Source organism: Gordionus sp. m RMFG-2023, chromosome 2 (genome assembly GCF_954871325.1).
Source record: "Gordionus sp. m RMFG-2023 chromosome 2, tfGorSpeb1-WG-v2, whole genome shotgun sequence".
Lineage (NCBI taxonomy): Eukaryota > Metazoa > Nematomorpha > Gordioida > Chordodea > Parachordodidae > Gordionus > Gordionus sp. m RMFG-2023.
The window spans coordinates 40,746,099-40,772,222 of record NC_088776.1 but is presented as its reverse complement, the minus strand read 5'-3'; the positions used below and the strand labels follow the sequence as shown (position 1 = coordinate 40,772,222).

The 26,124-nt window shown below is 26.5% G+C and overlaps 1 protein-coding gene across 1 annotated transcript; it reads left to right on the top strand.

The window, feature by feature from the left end:
* Nucleotides 1-399: 399 nt before the first annotated feature.
* Nucleotides 400-23,265, top strand: LOC135925537 (pre-mRNA-processing factor 17-like). Its single transcript, XM_065460926.1, has 13 exons — nt 400-577; nt 623-709; nt 753-882; nt 971-1,063; nt 1,121-1,224; nt 12,899-12,992; nt 14,299-14,513; nt 15,608-15,755; nt 17,220-17,335; nt 18,180-18,313; nt 18,734-18,810; nt 19,107-19,207; nt 22,712-23,265. Exons 1-13 carry the CDS (start codon nt 425-427, stop codon nt 22,931-22,933), a joined length of 1,674 nt encoding a protein of 557 aa, XP_065316998.1. The 5' UTR covers nt 400-424; the 3' UTR covers nt 22,934-23,265.
* Nucleotides 23,266-26,124: the final 2,859 nt, after the last annotated feature.

The following is a 26,124-nucleotide window of genomic DNA, read 5'->3' as shown; positions in this document are numbered from 1 at the left end:
TCCATATCTAGCAATTACAAATCGACAGATACAACAATTATAATAATTACCTCGTCATTAAATATTTTATTAATTATTGTAAATATTCATTCTTATAATATGCGTGTTTAAATAATAAAATTATTTTTTATAAACTATTCTGATTTAATTGGTAATGATAATTTTTTTAAAGTATCTTGTATTTAAGATACTCTCATTTAGCAAAAGATATAAGTATCTTTTAGATATTTTTATTAAGATACTAGTATCTGCATCTTTCATTTTTTTATAAAGAATAAGCATCTAGATTTTTTTTTGGAGGACCTGCTCAACACTGGATACTGATGGGTTACTTTAAAATGAAAACCTGCCATTGATATGCCATATGATAGGTGTCATATATTTTTTATGGTATATTCAGTCAGCAATATATACAAATTTTCTCATGGAATTGCTAAGCGCTTCATATGATTCAGATTCAGATATTTATAAAGCAGAAAATGATGTAAAGCCGCTTCATTTAATTCCGATATCAACATCTTTAGACTCACTGAAAAATAAATTAAATTTTAATATGATTCCATATATACCCGTTGATGTAATTAAATTATGAAATATTTCATTTTCGCCTTTATTAATTTAGAAATCGATTGACACCTTAAATTATATGCACCCAATTACTCGTGAAATTTCAGAAAATTTAACTTATGAAGAAATGTTTGCTCCAAAAGTTATTAACTGGATTAATAATTTATAGAAATTTCTCATTTTAGGTTGGACCAGAAAATCCATTCAAAACCCAACAGGGTAGAGCAGTGAAGAATACATTTTCTGGATTTGTAGAACCTGATTTTGTTCAATATGCAAATTTTGAAATGCAGCGTAAAGCATTTCATGTAGATGGTATAATTTTTTAATTTTACATCATTTAATAGATGTGTTGATAAATTTATATGCAATGTAATTATGAATACTAAAACTTTTTTAAAAGGCTATGCAATGGACCCATCAATTGAGACTGATACCCAAATTACTAACCCAACAGTTGGCACCATCCCAGATGAAACAGCAAATTTTAAAAAAAGTTTAAAGTTTTTTACCATCAAAATATAATTAATGCTTGAATTTTTATTTTTTACAGAAAAAAGAAAAAAAGCAAGATCTGATGACCCATCAGATATAGATGGTTATTTGGGACCTTGGGCAAAATTTGTTGATGAGGAGACAGTTTCAAAACCTTCAGAGGTAAATATTTAACCATTATGTTATTTATATATATTGTTTTTAAATATTATGTGCCTTAATTAATGGAGTATGGAGCTATCCAGTCTGAGTCTTCTCACCTAAAACTGGACTGGAAGACTAATCATAATTTTTAAAATATTGAGTTTTGTATCATGCTATATAGACCTAATTTAAATATATATATTTTTTGACTTTTTGCATTTTTTTTTGCAAATTATATACTTTTTTATTTTCTTTATACTTTCTTATTTCCTTAATATTTACTTTTTGTAGTAATACAACTACTAATTTATAAACAATATGACTACTAATTTATATTTCAATTTATTTCAAACATCAAATTTATATTAATTAATTTTCAAATATTCTATTCTATTTTAATATATAATATTTTATTAATTTATTACATTTCCTTCAAACATTTTAAAGTTAGATTTCTTCAATAAAACTCTTTGTAGGTTTACGGTTCCTTGATGAACAACATAATGTGGTATTTGTGTTTGTATTTGCTTCATTCACTGGCATGGCACAACCATTTCTGTAACTTCCAAAGAACTTTCATGATTTGGGATAACTTACGATTTCTTAACTGATCTGCATGCTTCTGTAATGTTATCCCGGAAGATTCAACAATATAAGAATAAAGTCCTATTCTTTCTTTAATTACTCCTTCTCTCCAACCATTGGTATTTTCATTATTTAACCATACAGGTACTGTTGTTAAACAACTCATTTTGAGCCGATTTTTAAAAACGACTAACTCGATATTGTAACTAAAAAAATATTTCCTAAGCCTCGAGATTTTGCTAATAGATGTTCAAACCTTTATTCCTTCTACAAAAATCTTCAGGCTTGCGGAATATTATTCAGATAAAATATTGAGTTAGCAGTTTTTAAAAATCGGCTCAAAACGAGCTGTTTAACAACACTACATACAGGTTGTGAGATTTCAAATTCTCTTTCCTTTGAATGTAAATCATGATGAAGGCTTTGTCTATCATTGGCCTTTACTATTTCGTGTTCGGCATTTGGTCGGATCCAATCTAGACTAGTTTTCAATAGCCACCCAAGCACAATTTTAGCAGGAGATCTCCCTGTGGAGCTATGCTCTCCCAATCGGTAGGTTGTTAAAACCTGTGTCATAGCTTCTTTGGGATCGCTAATTGAATCTCTCATCACATAATACCGACCTTTCAAAGTTCGTACTGTACGTTCAGCTAATCCATAAGTTTTTGTATGATAGGGTACGAACGTATATGACGTATGTTATTTAAATCACAATACCTACGGAATTCCCCAGGTAATAATTGTGGTCCATTGTCTGACACAATGTACTTGGGTATTCCAAACCTAGCAAACCATTTTTTTAGTCGTTTTATCATAGCAGCAGCAGAGGTATTCTGCATTAGATCAACTTCTAACCATTTGGAGTAGGAATCGATACCAATTAGCCAATATCGCGAATCTACTGGTCCAGCAAAATCAATATGGATTTGCTCCCAAGATTCCTTCCCAACAGTCCAAGAATATAGAGGTACTTCTTGAATACTAGGTCTATTTTTCTGGCATCCAGAACATATTTTGATAAAATTTTATATATCAACATCACATCTGGGCCACCAGCAATACAATCTAAAAATAGATTTCATTACATTTTCCCCAGGATGTCCCCGGTAAATCATTCCTAACACTGCATTTCTTAATTCTATAATATCACGATCGACAGAAAGCTCTTCCCGTCGATTATAAAAATTAACTATTTCTTTATCTTTATGACGATCAAAGTTTCGCCAAGTTTGCTGAATATGTATTGCTACGCAATACAGTCTAAAAATAGATTTCATTACATTTTCCCCAGGATGTCCCCGGTAAATCATTCCTAACACTGCATTTCTTAATTCTATAATATCACGATCGACAGAAAGCTCTTCCCGTCGATTATAAAAATTAACTATTTCTTTATCTTTATGACGATCAAAGTTTCGCCAAGTTTGCTGAATATGTATTGCTACTTTTTTTAATATTAAAGCTTGCTTCGACTCTTTTCGTAGAATATTTTCTGACAATTGCATATCATCCAAATTAATACTTCGAATATCCAAAGCATGTTTAGAATCTTGATTCTCTACCGTGTCAATATCGGAAGCCTTGATAATGCGTCGGCGATTACATTTTTATTACCAGGTCTATATTCTATTGTAAAATCATAAGAAGCCATCTTCCAGGCCCAACGTGTCAAACGATTATTAGAAATTTTAGGTAAATCGCGTTTCTCCCCAAATAATCGCTCTAATGGTTTATGATCAGTTCGAAGTAAAAATTTTCTACCATAAATAAATGAATGAAATTTTTCAATACCAAATAAAAGTGCTCGAGCTTCTTTATCAATTGGAGCGTAGTGTTTCTCTGATTCTAATAAAGTATGTGTAGTCCTAGAAAAGATCTAAGTTGTTGTATATTTTTAGGTTTTGGCGCATTTCGGATAGCCTTCACCTTTTCCGGATTAGGATGTATACCGAATTTATCAATTATCACCCCTAAAAATGAAACCGATTTTTGTAAAAATCTCACTTTTGTCAATTTCGCCGTAAGACCTACTGCATGTAATCTGTCTAAAACTATTCGCAAATTATTTAAGTGCTCCTCATCATTTCGACCAGGAATAATTACGTCATCTAAATAGACACCAGTCATTTGGAAATCTTTTAGTAACTCATCCATATATCTTTGGAATATAGTTGGTGCACTTGCCAATCCAAAAGGCAATCGTCGGTAACGGAAATAGCCCTTATGAGTTACTATCGTTAGTAGTTCCTGAGATTCCGATTCTACTTCCATCTGTAAGTACGCATCTTTCAGACCACGGTAAATTTATCACCACCTTGGATTTTCTCTAACAAATCGTCTAAGGTAGGAATAACATGATGGTCATACAATAAACATGGATTGAGTGTAACTTTGAAATTAGCATAAATTCGAATATCGCCATTACTCTTGCGTACATTTACGGTTGGCGTTGACCACTATACACTGGTTATAGTCGAATCAATCTTTTCGATAATTCCTGCAGCCACTAATCGGTCTAATTCCATTTCAATTGCTTTGCGAAGTGGAAATGGTACCCTACGGGCTGGAAACGATCTTGGTACAGCGGTATCCTTTAAATGTATTCGCACTGCAAAATCACGTATGTGTCCCATCTTATCATCAAAAATTTCTTGATGTTAATTAATCAAATATCGAATTCTAGAATCAAGTGTTATGCAACATTTTTCTTTTTCAATATTGTTGACCAAATTGCGTACTTGTTTAATCATAACCTGACGAGGCATTTCTAAATTGAATGCTATAATCCATGGTAATCCGAAAAGAGGCACCCCAGTTGTATTCATTATTACCACTGATAGGGTACTTGTCTGTAATCCAATCCTAACATTGACTTGGGTCTCGCCCTTAACGTCTAACGGATGATCACCATATGCAGTCAATGGACTGGTTGGCCTAATCTTTGGTCGTCCAATACTTGACCATATATCAATTCCTATCACGCTTGTGCACCAGTGTCAAAATCAAATTCAACATCTAACCCATTTATCTCTGCAGTTAGTTTTGCTGGATTCTCTCGATTTTGTTGAATCTTCCAAATATTATGATTAGAATCACTTGATGGCACTCTTATATAATTTAAATTCTTTGATTTACAGCAAACTGCAAAATGACAAATTTTTTTACATTTATTACATGCCGCATTTGTAGCTGGACATCTCACTTCTTGGTAGGTCTATTCAAAAATAATTCGAATATTCGATTCGAATAATTACGAATACGAATAATAAATTATTTGTTTTATCTGAATACGAATAATCATTTATTCGATTCGTATAAAACGAATTATTCGTAATATTTAATAAATGTTTAATAAATCTAACATTTCTCATTTCTATTTGTTGACCTGCCAATCGGACAGGTGATGTGTTTGTGTTTATAAAAATTCTAGCACAAATTTAAAAATTTCTGAAGTGAAAATTTAAATTTTTATTTGCCACATTTTTTGAATCTCACGAAAAGTTTATTTTTGAAACTCATAATAAATTATATTAAAAATTACACAAACCAGAGGTACATAAAAATATATTACATTTCTACAATAATTATTGTTAGCTAGCCTAATTATGTTAGAGGAGAATGCTTCTGATAAAATTATGCTTGATGTTGAAGATGAGAAAATTTCCTCAAAGAGAGCAATCATATGGGATCAATATCAAATCCTTAAAGATAGTGAAAAGGTTGCTTGCAATCATTGCAAGAGTATTATAAAATGTAAAGGCAAAACAACATCTCCTCTTATTAATCATTATAATAGGTTTCATTCACACCTTAGTAAAAAAATAATAAAATTGACATTTTTTAAAGTCTACACCAAATTCTTCAAAAATAATTAATTTTAAGGATAATTTATTAAAATTATTTATAAATCATAATATTCCTTTTAAAATTATTAATTCTAATGATTTTAAAAATTTTATAAGTGATCTTGATTGTTCTGTAAAATCAATATGCTCCAATACTCTTAAATTGCACATGTATAATACATTTGCAGAAAAAGAACAATTGGTAAAGGAAATAATATCTAAAAATAAAAGTCAGATTAATTTTTCATCTGACATTTGGACTAGCCCAACACAGGTTCCTTTTTTAGGGCTAACAGCCCATTTTATTGATGATAATTTTAAAATAAATAACATAATTTTGGATGTCAGTCCAATAAATGAAACACATTTAGGTGAAAATATATTTAAAGCCTTTGTCAAAATAATTAAAAATTATAATTTAGAGAATAAAATTTTTTTATATAACTTTATAATGCAACTAATAATAAAACATTTATTGATACATTTTCTTTAAAATATCCCTTAATAAAAATAGGGCACATTCTATGCTTTGCCCATGTAATTAATTTAATATCCAAAGAAATTTTAAAAATTTTAGACCCTTCAATTCTAAAACCAAGAAACATTATTAGAGTGATTCGTAATTCCCCTCAATAATTAAATTTATTAAAAAATATATGTAGTTCCCTACATCCTCCCCTAAATTTTTTAAAACCAAAATTGGATTGTGAAATAAGATGGAATAGCACCTATCAAATGATTGAAAGGGGCTTATTGTTAAAGCCTGTTATAACAAAATTAGTTGATGAAGTAATAACTAACATTAAAATTTTTCAAGAAAAACAAATATAAGAGGTAAACTAAAATTTATAATTAGGTAATAATTAGGGATGTACCGATATTTTATATCGGATCGGGTCGATATTTCGCCCATTTTAAAATATCGGTTATCGGCAAATATTATAAAATTTTCCGATCCGATATAAAATGGCGCTTTTAACAAAATTTAAAAAAAGTTATATCTAAAAATCCATTTATTTTTATAAATAAAATCGGAATATATTTTTATGCTTAATTATTTTAATAGTAATAATTAGTTAATAAACATTCTGCAATATAGTTATTTTTTTTCGCATTCTGTTTAAAAAAGTTTTCATTAATCTCTTCAGAATCTGTTTTTAGTGATACTAGTGATATTAACAGTCCCCATCACCGCAGACCGATCTCTGATAAATTGGAAATTTTGGTATTTCTAAAAAGAAATCTTCGATAAATTAATTTTATATATTAATTTCAAATTTCAATATATTTGTTTATTACTAATTATGTAAATAGATTAATGTTATTACTTATTATATAAATAATTGCAATTGAATTGAATATAAACTATAACTGATCATTATAATATATTTAAATGACATATGTTATGGTATAGTAAAATTATAGATGTTGTACTAATAAAAAGAATATTAAAAATTAAAACCGGTATCTTTACAGAATACAAATTTAGATATGATATCGGATCGGTTATCGGCCGATATCAATTAAATATCTGGAATATCGGATCGGCCTCCAAAAAGTGGTATCGGTACACCCCTAGTAATAATATAATACTTTGATAACATATAGGAAGAATGGGAGGATCTTATAAAAATTAAAGCTATACTATTGCCTTTATATGAAACTACAAATATGTTATGTGGGGAGAATTATCCTACTTATAATTTGGTTATACCTTATTATATTTTAATTCTTGAACATCTAAAAAATGAAAAACCTGGTTTCCATAAATCCTTTAACAATAGTTTCAAAGTAGCATGTGATAAATTGTTGGGTTATTATAATTTAACTGCCGATGATGCAATAATAACCACAATATTAGATCCCAGGCTTAAAGTAGAATATTTTAAATCAATATCTGTTGATTATGATATTGATATATCCAAGTTAATGGACAAATTTAAAGAGATTTACAATAGATATACAGGTATTTAATTTACCCCCATTTAAATATGATTTTATTTTATAAGCTCATAATTATAACTGTCAAACAAATAAGGATAAAATTCAACAAAACAGGCTAGACATTGTTTTTAAACAAAATAATATTCAACTGTGTGAAATAGATTTTTATCTGAGTGAACCAAGAGCAAAGAGTGATACTGACCCGTTAATGTGGTGGAAAGCAAATGCATATCGGATGCCCATACTCTCGAAAATGGCAAGGGATTATATATCTATACAAGGAACATCAACTGCTTGTGAAAGGCTTTTCTCAGGAACTAATTTATTGTCAAAAAACCACATGTCATATAATGAAGGAAAAATAAGAAAAACTCTTTGCCTTAAAAATTGGCTTAAATTATAAATTAAATTAATAATATATATTTTAATTTTGTTTATAACTTGATTATATATTATTTATTATCAGATTATTGATTACATATTATAATTTTTTCTGTTTAAAATCAAATTTGTAATAAAAAAATTTGTCAATATATTTGAGTATGATTTATTTTATTAAAAAAATTAATTCGAATTATTCTAATAATTCGAATCGAGTACAAATAGTAGATTTTATTATTCGTACGAATTCAAATAGTAAATTATTCTATTCGTTTAAACGAATCGAATATGAATAATGCACTATTCGATTCGAATTCGTTTTTGAATAGGCCTACTTCTCGGTTATGAATAAAACCACATTTATAACATTTAAGTTTATTATAATCTTTATCATTATTAAATTTGTATTTATTATTCTCTTTATCAAATGTATTATTATTCTTGACTTTATTATAGCCTTTATCAAATATAGTCGTCGTTTTGATTGGATGTTTATAATTATTATCATTATCATTTCTTTTGTTATTATCATTTATCTTATTAACAACAGGCATATTTTTATTTGCCATTTCTTTATCTGCTCGCTCAGAAGCTAATGCCAGATCAAGAATAAATTGGAAAGTCAGTACATTATTATCTCTATCAAGACCGTCGGGATATAGAGCTCTAAGATCTCTTTCCAATCCCGGTATTTCCAAACCATAAACTGATCACATAAACGCTCGTCAATATCATTAAGATAATGACAAAGCTTGCCAATTGTTCTAATTTTATCTGCAAATTCAGTTATGGTTTCAGTTGTTCTCCGTAATCTAACGAAATCAAATCTAGAAGCAAAAGCTGTTAACGTTGGTTTAAACAATTTAAAACATATTGACTCAATTTCCTTAAAAGATAAAGTTTCGATCGAATCAGGATAACAAAAACGGTCCACCAACTCAATATTCTTATTGCCAAAAAATGTTAAAAATATATCTTATATTTCAAACATCAAATTTATATTAATTAATTTTCAAATATTCTATTCTATTTTAATATATAATATTTTATTAAATTTATTACACTTTTACACTCATTTTCAAAAATATTATTAAGTATTTAATTTTTTATCTAATTATATTGCAGGGTTGGGCAGTATCGTGGATACAAATTTTTGAAAAATAATTGTATTATTTTTCAGTTAATTATAAATTATTCAGCCACTTTTTAGTTATCACATTATGAAATAAAAGAGCTCATTTTTAATTTTTTATATAATTTCTTATTTAAATTTCAATATGGAGTTGATTCTGATGCAAATACCTATGTAAACTGCTAATGTTGCAGGTGTAAATTATTTACATACATTATTTTTAAAGTTAAGATTTCTCATCATGCAATAAAAGTAAGTCATTAAAATTAAATTATGGAATGTATTTAATAATAAAATCATATAAATTTATTTATATTTTATTTAATCTAATTCAATTATTTGTGAATGATGTTCATTTTTTTTGAAAAAAATGATGAATGGAGTTCCTTTTATTTTTGATGAACTTTGAACGTGTTCTTTTTTTTTGATGAACTTTGTTCGAATTTAATGTTCGTTCAATTTTAAAACACTTTTTATTTTTATTTATTTGAAAAATTTAATATTAATTTGAATTTTTTAATTAACAAGCCATTATTATAGTTTATTAATTTGAATATTATTGTTTATATTTTAATTTAAACACAATTTGAAGTATAAATTTATTTATTGTAAAAATAATTAACTTTTATATGATATATAAAATTTTAATATAAAAATGATTTCTTTAAATTTACTCCACCTAGGATTTTATATTTTTATTTACAATATAAAAATTAATTTGAGTTCACCATTTTTTAAAATCGGCTAAAATCAGTCTGTTAAATGACACTAATATCAAATTAAAGATATTAAAATATTTTCTGATTGTTATAATAAATATACTTGGGGTAGGTCTGTGACTTGTGGGGTCAAGAATGAATATCTTAATCAACACAAAATATTGATATAGTGATCAAATAAAATATAATTAAAATATTTTTTGGTTTAAAGTATTAACTCTTGGTCTTAATCGGTTGGACTTGGTCTGGGGTTTGGGAAGAGGAAGGGATAAAAACGAATATTGATATAGTTATTAAATAAAAGGTAATTAAAATATCTTATTATTGTATATTTTTTATTTTGGGGCTAATCTAGTTCTTGGGAAGTAGAGGATGGATTAGAGAAGGATAACTTATCTAAATTTTTTGAAGCAAAGGACAAAACAATAAATGTTTTTAATGAATTCCCCTCGTTGAAAAAGTTGTATATTAAGTATAATACCGCAATCCCCTCTTCTGAGAGCGCGTTTTTAGTATCGCGAATGCCGTAGTAACTGCCAAGCGTTTATCGATGAAAGAAAAACAAATAATAAAAATATCTTTTTATTCACTATATTTTATTGTATTTATTATCAAAATAAAATATTATTTTTTAACATGGCTAATATATTGTGTTAAAAATATAAGTCATTTATTTATATTAAATTAAATTTTTAAAAAAAATTAGCATAAAATTTTGAACGAACGTGAACGCATTCCTTTTTTTTTTGAAAGTGAACGTGAAAGCGTTCGATTTTTTTCAATGAATTTTGAACGCGAACGTTCGATTTTTTTAGAAATGTTTACTAAATTCTATTCAAAATAAATAAAATGTTATAATAGAATATTATTGTTTTTAATCCACAAGGTTGCATTAATTATTTTTATAATATATTAATGCAGGCAGAACCAAGGGATTGGAAAGTGGAAAATCCCCCCCCCCATCTACAATATGGCTGTTCTTTAAAAATTCCCACCCCCCAGTAAAATTCTGAATATGCCTATGATTATGTTTTTGTTATTTCCTATTTAAAATCGAGACTTATTCCTGATATCTTGGGGGGGGGGGCACTTTTATGCTAATTCCTCACCATACATTTTATTTGGAGTTATTAGACCAGCTTTTAAAAGCCCTTGGTCTATAATTTTCTTAAAAATAAAATATAAATATATTGAAAGATCATTAACTTTTACTTACATTTTTCAATTATTGTTTATAATGACATATTATATTTATTGTTTGGGAAGGGACGCGCAAGATAATTTTTATTAGCTTATATTTTATTTACAAAATCCTCTAAATTTACCTAGGAAGGGAAATCTCCCCCTTGGATAAGCCTATAATACATATTTTTATATATTATTTAGTATATACTAGTTACTAAACCAAATTAAGTATCAATGAACCTATTATTAATCCAATTACAGTTACCAATTTTGTAGAATTAAATATTAAACTATTTAAAAGAGGGCAGGCTGAATAATTATAAAAATATAAGATATCTTTTTATTCAATACTGATTTACCATCTTCCAGGTAATTCTATTCATATAATAAAAAAAAAAAATTATATCTAAAATAGCACAAAAGAACTAATTCCACCACTCCCTTAAAATCTTACTCCCCCCTCCCCACACTTCGATCAAAATTAACAAGTAAATTAAGCAAAAATAATATAGAGTAAAATAAATCAAAACTGCCCCCCCCCCTTAATATTATTCAAATTGTAATAGCGTCTTTATAACTACCTCCTTCCAATTTCAATGACGATCTTTCATTATGTTTCCAGCCCCTTGGTAGAAGTCCCTTCCCTATGCGGCTATAATGACGCTAATATATTTACTAACGTTTTATCATAATTGAATTTACAAAATTTACTTTAGTAAATATTTGTTTTATTTTTTATTATTACAATTATATTTTTTACAAATATAAATTTTATTATATATACAAGTTTTGTTAATTTCCCACTGAATTTATACATAATTTTTACAGATATTATATTGTACCATGCAATTTTATAAAGAAAAAGTTTTACATTTTGTTTTAAATTATATTCTTTTAAAGTATTTTTTATTTTAGATACATTCATGTATCTTTTAAATATTCACCAAGAATCTATCTTGGATATAAAATAAAAATTATCTCTGTTTCAAATATAATTTGAGAGTACTTTTTGTCCGACCCAGATAAACTTTTATTTGATAGATAATAGAAAAAACTGAATAAGTGATCAGGATTCAAAAATTCTTTCCATTTTTTAAAATCAAAATAATTTTTGGATATTAAGAACTTTTTTATTTGGAATTTATACAATTACCTGATACAATAAACCGTTATCTTGACAAATATATTTTCAAACATCTTAAGCCTTAGTTAAATAAACTATTTATTGCCAATAAGGGTGTACCGATACCATTTTTTGTAGGTCTATTATTGATATCGGCCGATTATCGATCCGATATAATATCTAGTTTTGTATTCTGTAAACATATTAATCGTTAAAATTTTTAATGTATATATCTTCTCATCTCATATACTTTTTAATATTATAATATCTTTAATTTAACTATAGCATAACATAAGTAATTTAAATATATTATAATGATCAGTTATAGTTTATATTCATGAATCTAAAACTATATAAAATATTTTTATTGTTAAATCACTTATTTATATAATAACATTTATCTATTTACATAATACATAATAAACAAATATATTATGATATTTGAAATAAATTTTTTAAAAATTTAAACGCCATTCGATTGGATCGGAAAATTTTATAATATTGGACGATAACCAATATTTTGAAAAGAATAAATCGATTCTATAAAAAATATCGGTGCATCCCTAGTGTTAATCATAATGGTAAGTTGTTTGATATTTTCTAAAACTGATTTAAACTATATCAGCAATATAATTATAATTTTACCTTAAAATTTTAAATAGAGGTTATTATTATTGGCAGAATCATCACATCTTAAAAACACTTTATTAAATTGTATACAATTATAAAGCCAATTGTTCCTTCCCTGTGAATTATAACATATCTATTTGTTTTTTAGGAAATGCAAGCCGAATTGAATGAAATTTTAGCCAAAAGACATAAGAAGACTGATGAGGAAGAGAAAATATTTATGGAAAAATCTGTTTTACATAGTAATTTATTGATAAATGAATATTAAAAATTTACCTCATTTATTTTTATTGATTACAATTTTGATATATTTTATAATATTCTTCAATTTTTATTCACTTTTAGAGGTATATTGCCATTGAGCAATGAGTAATTCAAGGTATTAACTTATGAACCATGAATAATTACTCAATGTTCCTATCTCATCTTTTTAAATCTTTTTAACGTAAATTGTTTTTATGTAATCACATTATTTTAAAAAAAAATTTAAGATGATTTTCATTATCAGTTATAACCTTTACCTTAAATTCTAGATAAAAATAAGAAATATATAACTTATCCAACTTTTATTTGAACCATCTCTTATTAAATTTTTACTTTAAAAAGAGAAAGAAATAATGAGATTTTGAAGACCCCAGTTATTAAATAATCCCATTTACCCGAGTTAATTAATCAATGCCTCGAACTGAATGTATTTGATTAAGTACTTACCTAAATCAAATTAAGTTGCCATAAAAAAATTTCATTATGTTTAAACATAAAAATTCCATATAGAGAGAATAATGTAATAAAATCTTTTATGGTAAAATTAATTATTTAATTGATATAAAGATACTTAAATAGAGAATCTTTTAAAATATCTAATTTGTTATATTCAAAATTTAATAATATTTTGCTATGTGTCATTTGATTGAATTTTTTAGGCAGGGCGCATTCATTTTAAAAATGAGTTTAATAATTATTTTCTACCAATTAAAGGGGCAATTTAATATAAAAATTTGTAGTGCTAAAACACTATCGAGGTGGAATTACTAATCAAATTATATTCTAAATGGTAATGTAGAAGTAGGGAAATTTCCCGGGAAAATATGAAATTTCTCCTTATTTCCCATGAATTTTCTTACCTTTACATCACTATGTATAAATAAATATATTATAAATGTTAAATTAATTAAAGTATTTTAATATGAAAAATTTCTTTTCATAAATTGCTCAATTTTTTTAAGTTTGGCTTAAATGATTTAACGATATACCTATATGTGCGCAATATATATTTCTACCCTATATATCTTAATATTTAATTACATTACAAGAAATATTTCAATAAATACATATACATAAAATCAATCTTTTCCAATAATATTTACTTAGATATTATATTATCTCTGTTTTAATGTGACACATACAATACTTTCATCCATTTTTATTGAAATATTCGGATTGAGTAAATTAAACAAAAGAAATGGTAATGTCTAATTGATATAACTAATTAATTTTAATTCTAAAAAATGTCATACACTATTTAACTTCTTTTTTTTAAAAAAAAAGTCCCCGACGCTTACGATTATCAAGGCAGATCTTTCTTACATATTCCTCAAGACTTAGGTATTAACCTAAAAGCCGATCATATCCCAGAAAAGTGTTATCTGCCTAAAAGGTTGGTTCACACTTATACCGGACACACCAAAGGTCTTTCAGCTATCCGTTGGTTTCCATCTTCTGCTCATCTTTTCCTATCTTGTGGTATGGACGCTAAAATCAAGGTTTTTTTTAATTTGTTATACAAACATACAGCATCTATACTATATCAAAATACGTTTTAGATGTCGATCATTGATATCAACCGATCCTATTTTTTAAAAAACATTATAAAAAAATTTATATGGGGAACAGAATAAACCAAAAATATCAATCAAATGATTGTGTACATTATATAAAAAATGGGCTATTTAATTTAAAATGTCTAATTAACACATTTTGAATAAAATCCGATTCAATGTTCATATTGTATTATAAATAGTTTTTTATCCGTCATTTCGATATAATTGAATCAGACAATTTTTTGTGGCTAAATACGAATGATCTATATACCCCTTATAAATATAAAGTATATCATTCATTTTAGTAACATTACAACCAATTTTGCACTAATTAAATTCCACTCTAAGCATATACCAAGAACGCAGATTAGTCAACAGATTTAAAAAATATATTAATTTGTTACCATAATCATTTTTTACAAAAAGGATAACTTATCAGTAACTGATTCAAATAGTTTCAAATGAGTTATAGCCCTGCAAGCCCGTGATGGTCAGGCCCGATTTGTGAACCAAGCCCAACCGGGTTCAAATATTTGTTTTTAGGGTGGATCCTGGTCCGTAATTTTTAATTGAAAAATAAATAACATATTTATAAAGTTATACAAAATAAGGATTGGTAACTGTTTTGTCCTAATCTAGAGTATATATTTCAATTTATTAACTTTGAGTTTAAAATTCTTTATTCACTTAAATTAATTTATTAATATATTAGAGAATTTTTTTATTCTCATTTACGTGTGAATTCCCATACTCCCCCCCCCCTTAATAAATAATTATGTTTTAATAACATTACAATGATTGTTTTATTTTAATAAAAGAGGAGACAAAACGGACATATTTTTTTAGGCTTAGGTTTGGCCCAATTGAAAATAACATTTAATCCCTGCTCGTTTTTTTCAGGTTTAAGCCGTCCTTCGGTTTGGCTTAGGGCTATAATATAATCAACATGTTTTATCTCTATTAGTAGCTTGAGCATATGAGATCTCATAAATTTTAATAAATTGTGATTTAACCCCCATTCACTCTCAACGGCGAAGTTATGGGAAGTTTATAACAAACGTAGATGCATACAAACGTATTCTGGCCACACGCAAGCCGTTAGAGATGTATGCTTCAATAACGATGGGTCTCAATTTTTGTCCGCTGGATATGATAAATATATTAAATTATGGGATACCGAAACAGGTTAATTATGTTCATAAATATTTTTGCTTCCAATTATTCACTTATCATTGGGTTGGCTATGATCAGGATCTACAAGGCAAAAGTTTATTAAGGCAAAAGTTTATTGCTAAGTTCCCTCCTTGACACAAAACCTTTTTGAGTACCTTATAACTATGATTTTAGGAGAGCATCTTAATACAGGTATTTTAAAATTTCTATTAGTATTTACCGTTGCTATTTTATTTTTTTATAAATTAGTTAAATGGTCTCTTGATTATAGTAAGGCTCTAATTAGTCCTTATTAAAATATTTGAATTATTCAATTTCTAATATTCGTTTTAGGTTTATATAAAGAAAATTATTTATATTGGATACATAAAATTATAAGCTGGTATTTCAAAATATTTATCATTTTAAAATAGTTAATAAATTAAATGTTTAAACTATATTTATTATTCTTCTAAAAAAATTTGAATCGAGTAATTTTAAAAAGGTGTCAAATACTAACTCCACCTTTTTTTGTCAAAATTAAGCTAAGGTCAAAATGTTATCCTTTAAATTAAGAAAATGAATTATTTAAAAATATGTTTGATTTAGAATCTGGAACCATCTTTTAACATTTCTATGGGAACCCTAACCCATTTAAAATTTCTGACAAAGGCGCAAATTTATATAGATATTGTTTGAAACAAAAGTTTGAAAAACATCTTCAAAAAACTTTTACCTAAAAATTCCAAAACCTTTTATGATTTAGTTTTCCTATATAAAAAAATTTAAATTACTTTTTTGAAAATTTTTTCCCACACTCTTTTAAAAGGCTGCTTGATTAATTTTAGAGGGTTTATTCTAATTCATTTTTGATTGCTTTTAACAGATTTTTTCGAACCAAAACCTAGCTCGGGGCCACATCAAATTTAAGAACTGGAACATAACCCATTTTTTAAAATTTTAGAAATCTTAACCAGAACTAGTGGTCTGCATTGAGTGGGGATTCGACAGTGGGCGGGCGGATAAAAAAATTTTTAAGAACAGGCAGGCGGGCGGGTTAAAAAAAATTTAAGTAAATATTAATAAAAATCTGTTCTTATGAATTTTTTGGGATATTAAAAATTAAAATGTCCTTTTTTAATATCATAAGAGTTTTTTTCTTAAAATAAATAAACTTTTTTGTATATTTAAAACTACTTCGGTGGAAACGACAAGAAAGATATTTGCCTATAAGCTATCAAGATTAGCAAGAAAAATATTGATAATTCCTTCAACTAGTGCTTTTCGTGAACTGGGCTTATGGTCCAAAAACCCACCCAATGCAAACCTCTAACCATAACTACTTTTTTAAAAAAATATTTTGATTCGGAACTAAAACTTTTTTTTTAAGACGAGGGTTTTAATATTATTAGGTTCAGAAGTAAATATAAAATTTTATTCTGAAGCATTTTTGTTTACTTTTCAATATAAATATATTTTTAAAATATTTATTATTAGGAAAGTCGACAATGAAGTTCACGAATCACAGAGTGTGTTATTGCATAAAATTTAACCCCGAGGAAAGTAAACAGAATTTCTTTTTAGCCGGAACTACCAACAAAAAAATTATATGCGTAAAATATTATTATATATATTTTTTAAAGTTATTTTGAAATTAAGCAAAAGGTGGTAAATATGATCTTATCTTTATATAAGTATAAATAAGAAGGTGCTTTTATTATTTAAGGTTAGAGATGTATGTAATATAGAATTTATTCTAGTTTTTTTCCACAGAATATATATCAATCTTTAGAACCGGGGTGGGGGTGAATACATATATTCCTATATCTTAATTATAGCATTTTTAATCACACACTGTCCCATTTTAAAAACATAGTGCTCTTCTTTTCCAATCTAAATAAACAAGAAAAAAGATCTTTTGAAAAAGGTGATCATCTGACTTTCCTTCTTACAACAACAAATAACTATTATCTAAAATTTAAATACACTGTTTCTTTAAAATTTCAATCGTGCATTGAAACCCTTTGAGATGTTATCAATATAAATATATATACTATATTTACTTTTTAATAGAATTTTGATAGAGAGAGACCTCCTTAAAAGGGTCAAGATAAGAAGGTCGTCATCTTTGGAGGTTACTATTCTCTAATATTTTGTCCGTTGGAATTTTTTAATCAATAGAAATTGACCGATTTATTTATCCGAATATTTTATCAATCGAAATGTCCACATTCATTAAACCTGGTATCTTGTTCTAATGTTTAAATTTAAATCGAATTAGGTCTATTTTAAATATAATTAATATTGTGTTAATATAACGTGGTTGTTTTGCCGCTCATTATTTCTTATTTATATTTTTTATTAAATATAATTCCAACTATCCGACCCAAAAACCATGGAATCCTATTCACGGAGGTGGAAAGATGTTATAATTTATGTTTAATTTTTTTTATCAAGTGGGACATCCGTTCCGGCGATATAGTACAAGAATACGACCGACATTTAGGCGCAATCAATACGATAACGTTCATAGACAATGGGAGAAAATTTGTAACAACCTCGGATGACAAAACCCTTAGAATATGGGAATGGTGTGTTTATTTATTATATTTTTCCCTCCTCTTATCTATATAAAAAGAAAGAAAGAAAATGATAGATTTAATGGTCTTTAATCCCTCGAAGTGAATGAACCCTTTTTAAATACAATGACTCATCGCATTTATTGTAAATTATAAGCATTTATTAATTCATTATCCCATAAAAATAAATGATACATTAATAAAATGAACAAAGAAAATTGGAAAATTAGTATTATTTGATAGTCAGGTCCTCTTTCTCCTATTTATATTATTAAATTTTGTATTACTTATTTTTGATATACACTTTATTCCTATCATATTTTTTATAGTATTTAATTTTATAACTATTTTTTCTAAGTTATACTTCATATTTCCTTAAATTTTATTTTAGAATTATTCATTAATTAAAAATGACAATTTATTTATAACTAGGGATATACCCGTCGACACTCATTACGTAGCGGATCCATCGATGCATTCCTTACCCGCCGTCACCATTTCTCCTAATAGTTTATTATTATAATTAATTTGCTGGGTTAAATAATTTTAATATCTTTCCATAAAAGAAAGAAAATAAAAGTATTTCTTTCGAATTTTTTGGACATAAATATTAGAACCAGTAATATAAAAGGAAACTTAGAGGGAATTATGAAGCGAGATGGGATAAATTTACTTACAAATTTTAAAATGTTTTGTACGATTACCTATGATTATATATTTGATTAACATAACGTTTTATATTGAATACTTTTCTTTAAATTTAAAATAATTTAAATCGGTTTATTTTGTATAAAAAATTAATTAGAAAAATGGCTCGCATGTCAATCTATGGACAATAAAGTTCTGATGTATCAAGTTATGGGGGGTTTAAGATGGAGAAGGAAAAAGACCTTCGCTGGCCACATGGTATTTATTAATTATAAAAAAGAGGAATTATTGTTGAAACAAAATTTAAAATATTTTTCATGACTTATACTATTTAAAATAATTTCGTAGGATCTCCCTTTCCTTTATTTATTATCATTAAAGTGTTTAGTTTTTTTCACGGAGAAATTAATTTTAAAAAATGGTATATTTACATATTTAATCGGAAAAACTGCTGGAAAATATTGTAAAAACAGAACTATTCCATTTAACCCTTGATAGGTTGTGTGGGGGGTGGGCAAGACGTTAGGTGGATAGGGTCCAGCTTACTTTTATCTAAAAGCTATATCTCATTTAAATTTATAATATTTTCAATATTTAAAGTTAATTTTAAATTGATGTATATATGTTGTATTGGGGTATGGAATCATGTGGGATTCGGAATCCCAACGTGGGGATTCGAGATCTTGAATCCCCACGAATATTATTTTTTTAATATTTAAAACCCATGGGGATTCGGAATATATTTTTTTATAACAATTAAATAATTTTTTTTCTTCTTTTTTTACCGCCTGGCTGGCACCAGAAATTTTATTTTTTAGAGATATTTTGTTATAATAAATAAATTATATAAATTATCAAAAAGGATAAGAGAATTTTTAAAAAAAGTAAATAGTAAAATTAAGGCGTTAAAAGACATTTTTTGTAAATTTTTATAAAATCATAAATATTTTCACATGAATATATATTTTTTTAAAAATTCGAATTTGAAAAAAATTATTTATTTCAACAATTATTCAATGCAATATGACATTTCGTTGAACATTTGATGTTGTTCTTGAAACATTCGCACCTTTTATTCATGCAACCCATTTTGCAATTGCATAACGATGTTTTCCCATATTTTGTGACATTCTGGGAAGCTCCTAAATATTTTTAGCAGTTTAGATGAAAAATTAATATATTTTATGTCCATGAATTAATTTGAGGTGTATATGTGGTTACTATAAAAATAGCTTAAATTACCTATGAAGATTGATATATCTTTGTTGGGAACTTCAAAATCATTTAATTTTATAGTTTTATATAGACTAGAGGCAATAAATGGTGCTGAAATTCTTCCAGCACACCCTACTCATATTTTATTTTGTTCAATTTTTAATACTTTCCTTTCTAAATTTTTAGGACAGATATTTGACAAGTGATGACCTAAGATAAAGTTATTTTCAATTATTTGAGAATAAATTATGTTTTGATCCCCACGATCATTAAATATAAAATAAAAGATGGGGCTCTTTAAAATATTATAAATACTATTCCCAATATTATTGGTAACACAACTATTTTTCCATATATTTATGGCCAACATTTTTTGAACAAGGACTATTAGTAATATTATGGACAATTCGAAAGCGCTAATCTTTGATTGAAACCTTTACTATTTTAGTAGCAATGTATATAGCTTTCACATAATTTTCCTCATTGGTAAACAATAAAAAAGTGACAGAATCGTTAAAAATATTATCTACATTTCCTTCCTTATATTTTGAATAGATTTGTATTTGGGTGTTTTTAATATGATTTTATATAAATTATATTTTTATATAAATTATATTTTTATATAAATTATATTTTTATATAAATTATATTTTGTAACTGTTTTGGGTAAAAAAAATTTGAGGCATTAAAAAAATTTTTAAACTAATATTAAAAATAAAATATTGTATTAATATAAATTTTCAAAATGTAATAAATTAGATATTCGTGAAAAAAAATCCCGCCCAATAAGATTCTTAATTCATATTAAAAATAAATTTTCATTTCAAAATGTAATAATTTAGAAATTCTATGAAAAAAAATCTCGCCCAATACAATTACAAATTTATATTAAAATTAAATTTATTGATAATTCATATCAGTTTTTTCAGAAACCTGCAGGTCTGGCTCTAAGCTCGGGGTATACACGGGTCATATCGTATTTTAAATTTTTTAATATAAATATTCAGGCTTGGCCGCATAATTTAAAACCAAATATTTTAAATTGTCATTAAAAATAAATATATTATTTTTTCTAAAAAAAATCCAGGCCGCGCCGTGCAAATGGCACCTCTGCAGGTCTCTGAGCTATTTTATTCCTAAAAATTTAGAAGGGAAAGTATTAAAAATTGAGCAAAATATGGGTAGGAACGTGTGCTGGAAGAATTTCAGTACCATTTATTGCCTCTAGTCTATATAAAACTATAAAATTAAATGATTTTGAAGTTCCCAACAAAGATATATCAATCATAGGTAATTTAAGCTATTTTTATAGTAACCACATATACTTCTCAAATTAATTCGTGTACATAAAATATATTAATTATTTATTTAAACTGTTAAAACTATTTAAGAGCTTCCGGAATGTCACAAACTATGGGAAACCATCGTTATGCAATTGAAAAATGGGTTGCATGAATAAAAGGTGTTTCAAGAACAACTTTAAATTTCAACGAAATGTTATATAGCATTTAAGAATTGTTGCAATAAATATTTTTTTTTTATTCGGATTTTTTTAAAATAATATTAATGTGAAAATATTTCATATAAATTTAAAAAAACAAAAATGTTTAACCTTATTTTTCATTCATTATTATTCCTTAATTTTATACTAGTTACTTTTTTTTTAAATTTTCTTTTTAAATCCCTTATTTTGGCCTTTTAATTATTGGTGAAAAGTAATTATATTTTTTTCTTTTTTCATGGGGATTCGGAATATTATTTAAATATTTTTTTAAAAAGATTCCGAATAAAACGTGGAGATTCAAGATCTTGAATCCCCACTTTGGGATTCCATCCTAATTCGACGTATATAAAAAATTTCAATATTAAATTTAAAAAATTATATGAAAATTTTATTTAATATTATTAATAGTTTGGTATGTTCTTTGTTTTAAATTAATATTGCATTTTATTTAAATTATAAAAGCTAAAATATGTGTTTTTACATTCAAAAAATTTATTATCTTAAAAACCTGAGCCTCTAAATTACATTTTTTTGGAAGAGATTTTAAAATGTTGAGCTCGACTGTAACACGGTTTTTATTATATAGGATATAATATTAAATGTTTTTATATAGTTGTATTTTATAAAGATTAAAATGAAACAAGTAATTTAATTTTTTTTAAATATAATAAGTAATGTTTACTAATGCAATTTATTGTTTTTATTTTAAAAAAATTAAGTTTTAGACTAATCTAAGTCTTTGTCTTTAACTATATTAAGTATTTTGATAAAATTTAGTTAATAAAATCGTGGTGATATAAATCTCGATTTTAAACAAATTGATTTTATTAGCGAACCGTACTCCAGTTAGATTTCATCAGTTAAAATAAGAACGTTTAGTCCCTCTAATTATTTGGAATATAAATGAACCTAAAAGAAGGTTAAGTTTATAATGCACAATCATATTTACCAAGAAAGTTTTATATAATTTATGATTGATAAAAATAAATAGACATTTCCATACTTTAAAAAAAATATATGATCAATCTAATTTGTAAATAAAGGTAGCGGGCTACGCTTGCGCTCCCGATTTCAGCCCTGACCTAACTTACGTTACCTCTGGAGACGCCGATGGTAAGCTGTGGATTTGGGACTGGAACAGCACTCGCTCCGTCACCTCTTTCAAAGCACACGATGATGTTTGCATAAACGTGCTTTGGCATCCCCATGAAACTTCTAAGATCCTATCGGCTGGGTGGGATAAACTTATTAAACTTTGGGACTGATAAGTACCCCTCCCCCGATTTTTATTCAATATTTGAGACTGAAACACCCACATAATCATGTCCACTTTTTAAGAAAGATTATGATAATTGGCATAAATTTATAGTATAAGCTTTGTCGTTTTCATATAAATAATAATCTGATGGTCGTTTCCTTTTTTAATATTCCTCTAGGCTTTTTAGTTAATTTCTCTTAAAATTGTTTCCTTATTTTTAATTTTAACATAATTATAAAATATATTAATTACTCCATTGTATATTATTTAATTTATTATAATGTACAAATTACTATAATATGTTTGAAGACGATTGTAAATGTGATAATATACATGCACTAGCGATAAATATAATCTTTATTTTAAAAAATAAATGCAACCTTAATTTGGTATTATTTGCCCTATGAGAGGAACCCCCAAGTTTACGACATATTTAAAATAAAAAATGTGATGATGGATAAAATAAAAAAATTAAATTGAAAAGTAACGTTAAATTTAAACATATGAAGAGATGGTAATGTCATCAGGGATTGATTATGGTGACACAACTACGTTTTATCCATAAATTTATTTTCAATTAAATGTAATATTACTTTTATTTAATTGCTTTTCTTTCTCTAACCGTAATATCTTATGCTCTAATTTACAATAAAATAAAAACTATTCAAGAAATTTAAAACTTTTATTTTATCATTTTAATTATAATTATTTCAAATTTGTTTTTTATAATTTTAAAATCTTTAACGTATTAATTTTTTTTTAAAAAGTATCTAAACTCTTTAAAACATAAGACAAAAAGAAAAAAGAACAACATTGAGATCTGAGGAAACTTAGATGGTTTTCTCGAAACTAGTGTGTTAAAAAGTCAAGTTTTTACGACTGAACTCGAGTTGGAGTCGCAAAATACTTCTTAAATTGAGCGTCTCGATGAGTCGGAATTGGTTTACTATTATTATTTATTCGACGAGGAAAATATTTTTAAAACGAGCCGACTCTAAAGCCATTTTGAAGTTAGTTTTACGACTCAAAACCTAAAAAATTTAGGTCAAGTCTACTTGGTTTAGCTTATTAACATTGGAACAGAGCTATCTGGGTTTTGTAAAATTTTAAATCCATGATCCCCATTTATTTGACCAAAATTTGAGATCTATAGGACCCATTGGTAGAAACTAATGGGATAAAATGAAAATCGGAATGAGGTCAATACTTGGGTTAGAGAAGAACTGGGTGTAGTGTGTTAAACGGCTCGTTTTGAGCCGATTTTTAAATACGGCTAACTCAATATTTTAGACAGAAAAATATTGCCTAAACCTCGAGATATCGATAATATATGTCTAGACCTTTGTTCATTCTATGAGCATAGTTTTCAGAATTACGTAATATTTTTCTGGATTAAATATTGAATTAACCGTTTTTTACAAGCTCAAAACGAGCCGTTTATAACACTAATTGGGAGGCACAGGTGAAATCCCAAATAAGATGTTTACCTTTAACCCAAGGGTCTTCTGGTTTTTTCTTTTACCAGGCAGGGATAAGTGACGGGTTCCAGAAGATTTGAATAGTTAGTTAAACCTAATTTATTCGAGATTATAGAACTAATTGCCCTTGACGACTAAACCACTTTTTAGAATACAATTGTCTAACTTTAGTTTTTTAACATCCACAATATATTCTAGACCTGGCAATCTCTTCTAAGCGTGCAGACAAAGAAATGACGACAAAAAATGTCAGTTGTTGATCGGTGTGATGGTCGTGAAAACAGTATTATATCTTTGTCATTAATTTCAACAGTTATATTTCTTTTACAAATCATATAAATACATCAATCATATTACCAATTACCTTTATTTTAAAGGTTTGATTCTATTACAATAAGATCACTCTTCTCCGTTTAAAAGCGATTACCGGGGTTAGCCAGTTTCCCCTCTGATTTTCCTTTTCCATTTTTAAAGGTCAATTTCAATATTTGTAAGATTCATTTTATTTATATCCGCCCCTGTCCACGTCATCTTAGGCCTACCTCTCTTGATCCTCCTAATTCCATCAAGGTACATCTTAACCCAGTCATCTTTTGTCTTACGTTCCACGTGCCCAAACCATCTTATTTATTTCTCATTACCAATGATTGCTATTCCTTTCCTTGCTAGTTTTTCTCTCTCTCGGAGACACCCATTGCATCTGTCTAAACTCCTCACACAGCTTATGTAGAGTTCAAAAAAATCATGTTAATCATTATAAACATCAAATTGAAACTAATACATTTGATAAATGCTATAATAAAGCCAATTAGATATTAGTCATTATGCAGTTAGATGTCAGAATTAAAATTATATAAGAGTGTCAGTGATTATACCAGTGACGAAGCATTCATAGAAGCAAGAAAAGCATTGCTTTCCTTGAAATTTTTCTGACAAATTCTTAAATAAACTTAATATAATCTTTATACTATATAAAAAATCTAAACTGACTTCGTTAAAAAAAATTAATAAAATTTTTATAACATTAAAAAAATTAATATTATTTTTGTTACGTTAAAAAAAATTACTATTATTTTACTACATGAAAAAAGATACTATTATTTTTACTACGTTAAAAAATTTACTATTATTTTTACTACGTTATGAGGGAAGCAAATTTAATATTGCTTATTTTTTTAATAAATAAAGAGAAAATAATACTATGGTAATTTTTTAATTTTACGATTAAAATATAAGCATTGGGGAAGCAAATAAAAAAATGCTTATTTTTAATAAATAAAAGAAAATATTTTTTTTTTCCTTACTTTTTTTAAATAAATTTTTTTTCTTTTTTAAAGTGCTTAATTATTGTAATTGTATTATTGAAATTATTAATATTATCATTTAGCTCAAGAAATTTTGATGCGAAAAAATTAATTTTTGGAAAAGGAAGACCAAAACCAATTTTACAAAACTTTAAAAAAAGAAATCAAATCTTGCATTTGTAATTTTTCTATCTATAAATATGAGTGGCTCACTGGATGTGAATTTTCAAATTCTCTATATTGTTAGTCATGCCTATTATTCCCAAAGGAAAAATATGTTTGGAATGATTAAGGATTTTCGGATATGTATAATTTTTAAAGGCATGAAGAATCAACCGCTCATTTGCAGTCAATGATTCAATTAAAAACATTTGGCGAAAATCGTATTGAAAATATGATAGATTCTATGCGCAAAA